Source organism: Antechinus flavipes, chromosome 1 (genome assembly GCF_016432865.1).
Source record: "Antechinus flavipes isolate AdamAnt ecotype Samford, QLD, Australia chromosome 1, AdamAnt_v2, whole genome shotgun sequence".
In the NCBI taxonomy this organism is placed as follows: Eukaryota; Metazoa; Chordata; class Mammalia; order Dasyuromorphia; family Dasyuridae; genus Antechinus; species Antechinus flavipes.
The window spans coordinates 724,622,136-724,633,064 of NC_067398.1; the positions used below are offsets into that span (position 1 = coordinate 724,622,136).

Sequence of the window (10,929 nt, forward strand, 5' to 3'; positions counted from 1 at the left end):
GACTATGAAGAGGTGGGAAGGCTGATAGAAGAGTGGCCATATTGGAGGATAGAGAAGCATAATGTTCATGAAGGAAGTAGTCCATCATTCAAGAGAAATTCCATAAGCTTCACAAAGGGAGTGTATTCCAAGAACTGCTAGAGGGGATGCCAGAATAGGTAGAGATAAGAAAGCCTTTTGACTCGGTTTCCTCATTGTATTATTGCCTTTTCAAATAGGGATATTTCTCACCTGGTTAATCCTCAGGCTGACTTAAATAATAACCAGTTTAAAGGTAGAGCATTTTTGATTGACTGTTCAAAAAAAGTTAGCCATAACATTTTCCTGAAAGCAAACAGAACTAAGGATACTTTATGCTGTTATACTTATATCAAGTCATTCAGTGCTCTCAGGTTTAGGTCTGATAATGCTACAACCACGTATCCCAGTCTCTCTTTCATAACAAATCTCTCTAATTGTACCAGGTAACAATGTAATTTGCTTTTATCATGATCTTATTTTTATAATGTTTTAGCACTTCTGAACTATTATAAAGGGAAACAAATAGAAGGGACCATATTAACTAACTCACTTTGATGCTCTTCCTCTAGCTCTGCTGTTTATAAAGTTAATTTAATCCACAAGGCTGTATAAGAAATACAGGAGGCAATATTTTCTGACAAACTTCTGGATTGTTTGTATAGGTGACCTCTGAACATTGTCTAAAAAGGCAATATCTTCTCGAACGGGAAAAGGACTTGGTTCAATATGGTGTTAACTGAGAAAGAAAGTTTGCTAAAAAACAAAAAAATCAAGTCCAAGTGGTTTCCAAAGGCATAAAAACTGGAGGGACTGGGGAATTTTGTAATGTTTCTGTGGGAATACTTGCTAGCCTGTAATCAGCCTGTACAAGAACATTTTCTGGCAAATGCATGTGGAAAACAATAACTTCTGAGAAGCTTGAGCTAATTTCTGCCTCCTAATTGACATGATCAAAGACATCTTATTAGTGTAAAAATAATTGGGGAGTCAGCAAATCTATATCAAGGTCTCAGGGACTCTTAGGGTTTCATAGATTGGACATTGCTCTAGGTTATGAGAGCCACTTGAGGGACCCATGAGCTTCTGTCAGAGTTGCTTTCAAAACCCCAGGGCCTCCTTAGGAATAAGCATTGGATCATTGATCTTCCAGACGATTCCCTGCAGAGTCTCCACTGTGATTGAGATATTGGATACCCAAGTTTGAAGGATCCCCTTGCATTGGTTCTTTTCTTCTTTTAGACTTGTTATAATGTCACTTTTTCAGTGTGTTTCTTCAAGTTAGGTTAGCTGCCAATGTGACAGAGGACTGTCTGCGTAAGCTCCTGATCCTCATGGAGATGATTCAGCCAAGCTCTTCAGGGCACACAAAAGAAGGGAATGAGGCATGGTAGAAAGGGAGTTATAGAAGCTCTCAAGAGTTCAGAGTGAACATTTTTTATTTTCTCAGGGAAGGGATGTTCTCAGCTAGAAGGATAAGGAAGGAAAGACTTGGAGTAACATGGAGAAGGAAATGGAGGTCATTGGAAAGAAGAAGAGTGTTTTTAAAAGGAATGAGCCAAAGGGAAAAGTGGGATAATGGAAAGTTCTTGCTGCTTGAAGGAGATTTAGTGGAAACACAGCTGAACATCAGGGAGGGATCTCAGAAGCCATCAAGGTCACTCCTCTCATTCAATAGAAGAGGAAACTGAGAACTAAGGAGGTTAAAAGATATCCCATAGTGATAACCATCAGAGAGGCTGGATTTGAAGCAAGATCATATGATTCCATGCTTTCTCCACTCTACAACACTCTATTTCCACAGAGGAGCTGTCTCTTATATACTTTGGTCTAGGAAGCTAGACTTGGGTCTCCTGCTTCCTCTCCCTCCCCCCACCCCAATCCAGACCATGGCCCTGCCCATAGAGAACAGCACTCAGACCCAGGTGGTGACTGAAGAACAGACCAGTGGAACTCAGGGGTTTTTGTCTCACTTCCCCATTGATCTGAACCGTTGTGGATTTGTAATTAGCATCATAGGCTTGACAGTAATAATCAGCCTCATCCTCAGCCTGCAGCCCAGAGATGCTCAGAGACACTGAGTTGCTTGAAGTATCTTTAGAGCCTGAGAATCTCTCTGGAATCCCCAGGGACGTACACTATCCTCATAGATAATGAGCTTAGGGCTCCCGCCGAGATGCTATTGGTACCAGTACACACAGGAGTCAGTAATGCGGCCACTGCTTCGAGTACAGGAGATAGTGACCGACTGACCCAGAGCCCCTGACCTGGATTCCGGCTGAGTCAGCACAGACTGGGCCCAAGCACCTGGAGAGACAGAGAGAGAGCTGTCAGTCAGGGTCAGGACCTTCTTTCTCCTCTTCAATGAGGAGGAAAAGCAACCACCCCTCTGGACCCCGAGTGCCCCCTTTCTCTGAGATCCCTCAGACTGGCACCTTGGCAGAGAGTGAGGAGGCTGAGCAGGAGAGGAGTCCAGGCCATGGTGGAGCCCCCAGAGCTCTGCTCCCTGAGACCCCGCAGCTGGAACTGGACCCTGCCAGGTCTCCCATGTCTCTTATCCCTCCTCAGCCCTTTCATGCAAATCTGTTCTTTGTCTCCCACCCAGTCATGGTTCCTAGTCAGGAAAGGGGGAGGGGATGGCTAATAGTGCAGAGGCTCTGACTCAGGGCTTGGGAGGGGCTGAGGAGTAGGGGCGGGGGGAGCGGATGTTGGGTTATCCCATGGCCCAGTGAGTAAATGCAGGGTCTTGCCAGCTGCTGGATGAAAGATCTACAAGATCCTGAACCTGGTGCCACACTGTCACCTTGTGGCTCATTGTGACATGTCACCTTGAGGCTTTTCTTAGCTATCAAAAATAGTGTGACATTAATAGTCCCAAAATGTCAACAAATTCTCCTCATAATTATCTGTGGTTATTTTTTTCCTACAAGATTTCCATTGGAACAATTTTAAAAATCTTGTTAACTTCTAAATGGAAATCAGACTTATTTCTCAGGTCATTTTAATATTTGAATTTATATTTTAATTTTAAATGATATCAACAAGTCATAAGATTACAATACTCATTTTGCGCTGTGTCTTGTATATTTGCACAATCTCTTGGGAATTAAACTAATATTTATAACAGGAATGGGTGGGGTAGTTTATCAAAATCTTTTTCTGCACCTATTGAGATAACCAGATTTCTGTTAGTTTGGTTATTTATACGGTCAAATATGCTGAGAGTTTTCCTAATATTGAGCCATCCCTACATTCCTGGTATAAATTTCACAAGGTTACGAGGAGGAGCCAAAATGGTAGCATAAAGGCAGGGACTCACCGGAACTCTCCCTTAAACCACACCAAGTTCTTTTAAATATTGACTCTAAACATAGTTTAGAATATTAGAACACAGAAAAAGATTTAGTGGAACAATTTCTCAGCTAAAAGAGAACAGAGCAGGAAAGCTCTGTTGCAGGGAGTCCAGCACACAATCACAGTCAGGCTTCAGCCCAAGTGCTAGCACAGCAGAAATGGATTTTGGGGATGCTGCAGCACTGGAAGTTTCCAGACCTCTCAGCCCAGAAATACCAAAGATGACTTGGAGAAGGTGAGAAGGCTTTGAGAAATCCCTGGCAGTGAAAACAACAGTGCTAGCAGAGATGACAACAGAACTCCTGGAAGTCTCAGCCTTTAGATGATAAGGAGGGCCAAGAGCTGGTCAGAAGGTGGTCTCTTTACTAGCACTGAGGAAGGACTCTTGCTTTAGCACACTAATGGAATGGGGAACCTCCTCACAATTCCAGAGCAGAAAAGAGGGTTTGTGGTCAGGTCCCTAGAAGGATCTCTGAAAACAGCTGCACAATATACCTGAAACTTGGAAACCATCAATTCTGGAAACAAAACCTTACTTTAAAGAAGAGTTAAAAACCAAGTAATGGCTTTGGTTGGGAAAATAAGTAACCAGCAGAAAAAGTTTCTGACCATAGAAAGTTAATGTGGTGACAAAGAAGATCAAAACACACACTTAGAATAAGATAACAAAGTCAAAGCTCCTACAACCAAAGACTCCCCCCAAAAATAATTGTTCTCAGGCCATGGAAGAGTTCAAAGAGCATTTTGAAAATCAAGTAAGAATGAAAGAGGAAAAATTGGCAAGAGAATTGAGAATGGTGAAAAAGGAAATACAGAAATCTAATAAAAATTCCATAAAAAGCAAAATTGGTCAAATGGGAAAGGAGGTACAAAAGTTCACTGAGGAAAATAATTACTTAAAATTCAAATTGAGTAGATAAATGCTAATGACTTTCTGGGAGATCAGGAGACAAAACAAATATCTCATTGGAAAAATAGGACCTAGGAAACAGTTCCAGCAAAGATAATTTAAAATTTATTGGTATTAAAGATTATTGCATATTATTGATATTAAAAACCATAATCAAAAAAGATGAAATATATGTATATACATATTTACATTATATACACATATATCCTCAATATGGGTATAGAAATTGATCTTCCCCTACAGGAAAGTAGGAAGAGAAGGAAATATAAGGGGAGAGAGGAGGAAGATAGAAGAGTGAACATATTGGGGAAGGGGAAGTCAGTAACAAAATACTTTTGAAGTGGGTTAGGGTGAAAAAAGAGACAATTGAATACATGTGGTAAATACAATAAACAATGTCAATTGGGGGAAAAAATTTGAAGCAAGTTTCCCTGATGGGCTTCATTTCTCAAATGTATAAGGAATAAAGACAAATTTATTTTTTTAAAGAGGAAATATTCCTCAATTGATAAATGATCAAAAGATATGATCTATGTTCAAAGAGTAATAGCCATGCATATTTTTTACTCAATACCATTATTATGAATCTCAAAATTGATTTTTTTTAAAAAGAAAAAGCAAAAAGACCTACATACACAAAAATATTGACAGCAGCTTTTTTCTCCAAAGAACTGAAAATTGATGGAATGCCCATCAATTAGGGAAAGACTGAAAAAAAATGGGGTATGTGGTTATGAAGGGATGTTATTGTTCTATGGAGAATGGTGAACAGGATGCTCTTCTGTTCTCCTCTCCTGTCCAGAAAAAACTAGAAAGTCTGCATAAACTCAAGAAAAGTGAAATGCATTGTGTACGCAGTTAAAAAAAAAAAAAAAAAAATGTTGATCAGTTGCTGTTTTCAGCAATACAATGATCCAAGATTACTCTAAAGGATTTATGACCAAAAATGTAATCCATATCCAGACAAAGAACTGTATCTAAATACAGACTGAAACATACTTTGTTTTTTGTTTTGGTTTACTTTATCATTCTTGAGGATTTGGGGGGAAGAGAATGAATAGATCTATGTTTTCTTTTGCAACATGTCTTATATGGAAATGATTTGCATAACTTTACCTAGGACTTCTCAATGGGGGTAGAGGGTGTTGAGAAGAAAAGAAGAGAATCTAGAACTTAAGCTTTTATTTTTTAAATATAAAAAATAGTCTTACATGTAACTGAGGAAAATAAAAATACTAAGTTAAAAATAATGAATAAATTCCACCAGATCATATTTTCTTCAGGTGATAAATAGCTCTAATCTATTAATATTTTATTTTTCACATTAATATTTACTTTAAAAAATGGTCTGAATTTTTCTTTATCAATTTGGCCTCTTCCTGGTTTTATGAGGACAATATTTACATAATAAAAGGGTTTTGTAGGTGTCTTTCTTTGCCTATTTTTCCAGATAGCTTATAAAGTATTTAAATGAACTGTTCTTTAACACTGTGGTGGAATTCACTGATAAATCCATTGGTGCTGGAGGGCTGTGACCAGCACAACACAAATGGGCTAATGGTGGTTGGAGATGCAGAGCCGAGGTTGTTGATAATTCAACAGAGCCATTTATTAAGAGAAATCATGTTGCTTATATATCTTAAAACCATCTGTTATTATGAAAGGCATTGTTCTGTGACCAACCCTGATTTCTGTTTTCTATGATTTAACTCTCTAAAACATGGTGTTAGTTTCTAGAGACTCAAACTTATGTAAAGTTCACAATGCCCCAGTAATAGTGCCAGAACCTTGTTTTCTCATGATATCAAGCTTAAATGCACCCTTAATTAATCTTAGGAGGAGGGGAACATCCTAAATACCAAAGTTTCCAACTTCCTGGGAGTTCTTCACACTGGAAAATTTTTTCTTAGAGACTTCACTGATTCAATTTCTTTTTCTATAATAGGATTATTTAAATATCTTATTTCCAGTTCTATTAATCTGGGCAATTTATAATTTTTGTAAATATTAATCAATTTCACTTAAATTGTCAGATTTACTTACATGAAATTGGACAAAATAGGTCCTCATTACTGTTTTAATTTCCTCTTCACTGGTGTTGAATTCACACTTTTCATTTTTGATGCTGGTAATTTGGTTTTTTTCTTTCTTTTTAAAATTCAATTTAACCAAAAATATTTTTATTTTTTTAAATAAAACCAGCTCTTAGCTTTATTTCTTAGTTCAATAATTTTTTACTCTCAATATTATTAATCTTTCCTTTCATTTTCAGAAATTCTAATTTGATGTGATTTGATTTGGTGATATGGGAAGACTGGGGAGAGAAGAGAAGACTTGGATTAAATTCTGTGATATGTTAAATAGAGTTAATGAAAGAAGAGTTGGACCTAATTCAGATTAGATGACATCAGTTGGTAATGGACCCCATCAACTCACCTGAGTGACTTTCTCCAGCACTGTTCAGCAGTGTCATGTGAGAGACACACACACGACACTGTGTCATGTATTGGAACACATACAAAAGAACATGGGGAGGGTCATCCAAGACTGAGTTTAGGTTGGGTAGAACTATCCACAAGGAAAAGGGTCCAACTTATTGAGAGGAGAGCGTGGAAAGAAAGGAAACAAGTTAGAGAGTTCAGAGCAGGGATGGACAGTCTCCCAGGGCTGGCCTGGGAGATCAGGAGGGAGAAGGGAGTGAAGGTCATTAGGAAGAAGAAGAGAAGTGCTTTTAAGAGGAATGAGCCAATGGGAGCTTCTTGCTGCTTGAAGGGGATTGAATGGGAGCACAGCTGGAGATCAGGCAGGAACCTCAGAAGCCATTGAGGTAATTCCTTTCATTTTATGGAGTAGGAAATTGAGGCCTCAGGAGTTAAAAGACATCCCATAGGTGATAACCATCAGAAAGGCTGGATCTGAAGCCAGATCATCTGATTCAGAAATCAGGGCTTTCCTCTGGGTGCATATTTCTATGCCACTTGGGTCTCCTCCTGCCTCTCCCTCCCCCACATCCAGACCATGGCCCTGCCCATAGAGAGCAGCACTAAGGCCCAGGTTGTGACTGAATAGCAGACCAGTGGAGCTCAGGGTTTTTGTCTTACTTCCCCATTGATCTGAACCACTGTGGGATCGTCGTTGCTATCACCAGAATGACAGTAATAGTCAGCCTCGTCCTCAGGCTGCAGCCCAGAGATGCTCAGAGTCGCTGAGTTGCTGGAGTCATCTATGGAGCCCGAGAATCTCTCTGGAATCCCTGAGGGACGTTGATTATCCCTATAGATAATGAGCTTGGGGCTCCTGCCCTGGTGCTGCTGGTACCAGTGCACGTAGTAGTCACTAATGCTGCCACTGCTTCGAGTGCAGGGGATGGAGACCGACTGACCCAGAGACCCTGATCTGGATGCCGGCTGAGTCAGCACAGACTGGGTCCAAGCACCTGGAGAGACAGAGAGAGAGCTGTGAGTCAGGGGCCAGGACCCGCTCTCTCCTCCTCCCTGGGAGGGAGAGAGGAGACCACCCTCTGGGCCCCGAGTGCCTCCTTTCTCTGAGGCCCCTCAGGTTGGCACCTTGGCAGAGAGTGAGGAGGCTGAGCAGGAGAGGAGACCAGGCCATGGTGGAGCCCCCAGAGCTCTGCTCCCTGAGACCCCGCAGCTGGAACTGGACCCTGCCAGGTCTCCCAGGTCTCTTATCCCTCCTCAGCCCTTCATGCAAATCTGCTCCTTGTCTCCCCCCCAGTCATGGCTCCAGGCAGGGAAGGGGGAGGGGGGCTAGTAGTGCCGAGGCTCTGACTCAGGGCCTGGGAGGGGCTGAGGCGTAGGGGCGGGGGGAGCGGATGTTGGGTCATCCCATGGCCCAGTGAGTAAATGCAGGGTCTGGCCAGCTGCTGGGTGAAAGATCTACAAGGTCCTGAACCTGGTGCCGCACTGCCACCTTGTGGCTGACAGTGACATGTCACCCTGAGGCTTCTAGTACTGACAAAGATGGTGACATTAATGGGACCAAAACATTGAGAGATGCCCCTTGTAATTAGCTGTGGTTATTTGTTTCCTACAAGATTTCCATTGGAACAATTTTTAAAATCTTGTTAGCCATATTTAACATGTATTCATCATCCTGCCATCTAGGGGAGGGGGTGGGGGAAGGAGGGGAAAAATTGGAACAAAAGGTTTGGCAGTTGTCAATGCTGTAAAATTACCCATGTATGTAACTTGTAAATAAAAAGCTATTAAAATTTTTTTAAAATCTTGTTAGCTTCTAAATGGAAATCAGGCGTATTTGTCAGGTCATTTTAATAGTTGAATGTATATTTTAACTTTAAATGATATAAACTAGTCCTTAGATTACAATACTTATTTGGTACTGTGATTTCTGTACTTAACCTATTCCACTGATACACTAATTTCTTAGCAAACGCCAACAAGTTTTCATGATTACTGCTAAAATTACAATTTTAGATCTAGTATAGTTAGGCCTAAAAGCTTTGCATTTTTTTTATTACTTTCTTAGATTTTCTTGCCTTTTTTTCTTCCAGATAAATTTTATTTTTTCTTATCTTTATGAAATAATTATTGGCAGTTTGATTCCCAGGGCACTGAATAAATAAATTACTTTAGGTAGTATTGGCATTTATTGTTATTTTAAGTCTATTTACACTGAAGGTATTGATATTTTCACAATCATTTAGACCTTGTTTCACTTTTGTGAAAAGTGTTTTGTAATTGTGTTCATATATTTCTTAAATTTGTCTTCACAGGTAGGCTAGGAAATATTTTATGTAAGCTATATTTATGTTAAATAGATTTATCTTTCTCATTCTGCTGGAGTATTTGACAAAAAATAAATATGTACCAATGATCTTTGTAGCTTTTTCCTAAATCATGCAACTTTCCTAAAGTTGTTAATTGTTTGAAGTACATTTTAATTGATTCTCTAGGAATCTTTTAATATAACTTCAATATAACATCAAAGAGTGATAGTTTTATTTCCTCATTGCCTATTCTAATTCCTTATATTTCTTTTTCTTCTCTTCTTTCTAAAGCTAAAATTTCTCAAACAATATTAATCACAGTGATGATGGGCAACTTTGTCTCACTCCTAATCTTATTAGAAATGTTTTTAGTTTATCTTCATTATATGGTTTTAGGACTGAATGTGGATTAAACATAGCATTTTCACTTATTTTTGTTTGCTTGCTTTTTTACTTTCTCATTTTTTCTTTTTGTTCTGTTCTTGTGAAGCACAATAATTATAAATATATGGATAGAAAAACTTCACATGTTTAATATGTATCGGTAATCCAATATTACTTGCTGTCTAGGGGAGGAAATGGGGAAAAGAAATAAGAAAAAAATTGGAACACAAGGTTTTGCAAGGGTGAATGTTGAAAATGAGCTTTGCATATATTTTGAAAATAAAAATCTATTATTTAAAAAAAAGAAATGAAAAATGCTGCATCCTATCAGTTTTGGTATGTAGTCTCATCATTCTCTTTGAGGAAATTATTGGCTGTTTTCATAATTTTTTTTATTTGACCCATTTATTCCTTAGAATTAGATTATTTAGTTTTCAATGAATTTTTGACATATCTTTCCATGGCCCTTTATTGCACATAATTTTTGTTGCATCATGATCTGAATAGGATGCATTTAATATTTGTGCTTTTCTGCATTTGATTGTGAGATTTTTAATGCTTTAATACATTTTTATGTAGGTATTACAATCCACTGAGAAAAAGACATGATTCTTTCAGTCCCCATTCAATTTTCTGCAGAGATCAGAAATTTCCTAAAATTTTATTCACTTCATCACTTTCTCTCTTTGTTGTGGTTAGATTGATCTACTTCTGAGGAAGGTGATTGAGGTCCCCCACTGCTATAATTTTGATGTCTTTCCTTCCTGTAACTCAATTTCTTTAAGAATTTTGATGTTATATGCATGCCTTTTTAGTATCCACATTATTTCATTGCCTATGATACCATTTTATAATAATGTATTTTGAAAATAAAAAGCTATAATTAATCTAAAATAATGAAAAATAAGCAAGCAAACAAAAAGAAAGGTCAGTTGGTATTTGGAACTCATCAACTCACCTGGGTGACTTCCTCTAGCATTGTTCAGCAATGACATATGAGAGAGACTAAAAAGACATGGGGAGGGTCATTCAAGACTGAGTTTAGGTGGGAGGGTAACCATCAACGGGGGAAAGGGTCCAACTTATTGAGAGGAGAGCATGGAAAGAGGAAAAACAGATTAGAGAGTCCAGATTATGATCAAAGAAAGTAAAGCCAGAGCAAGGGAGGGGGAGTCTCCTAGGGTGGCCTGAGAGACTAGGAGAGGAGAAGGGGGTGGAGGTCATTGGGAAGAAGAAGAAGAGAAGTGCTTTTAAGAGGAGTGAGCCAAAGAGAAAAGTGGGATAATGGGGAGGTCCATGCTTCTTGAAGGAGATTGAATGGAAAGACAGCTGGAGATCAGCCGGGGACCTCAGAAGCTATCAAGGTAATTCCTCTCATTTTACAGAGGAGGAAACTGAGGTCTGAAGAGATTAAAAGACATCCCATAGGTGATAACCATAAAAGAGGCAAGATTTGGACCCACATCATCTGATTTGGAAATCGGTGCTTTCCTTTGTGTGCATTTCTATGGAGAAG

The 10,929-nt window shown here is 39.0% G+C and overlaps 1 gene segment (V, D, J or C); it reads right to left on the reverse strand.

Annotated features, from left to right (window-relative positions):
* Nucleotides 1–7,365: 7,365 nt before the first annotated feature.
* Nucleotides 7,366–7,959, reverse strand: LOC127549114 (immunoglobulin lambda variable 6-57-like). The segment is given in 2 exon segments: nt 7,366–7,718; nt 7,849–7,959. Coding segments are annotated over 2 exon segments (399 nt in total).
* Between the last annotated feature and the right edge of the window lie 2,970 nt (nt 7,960–10,929).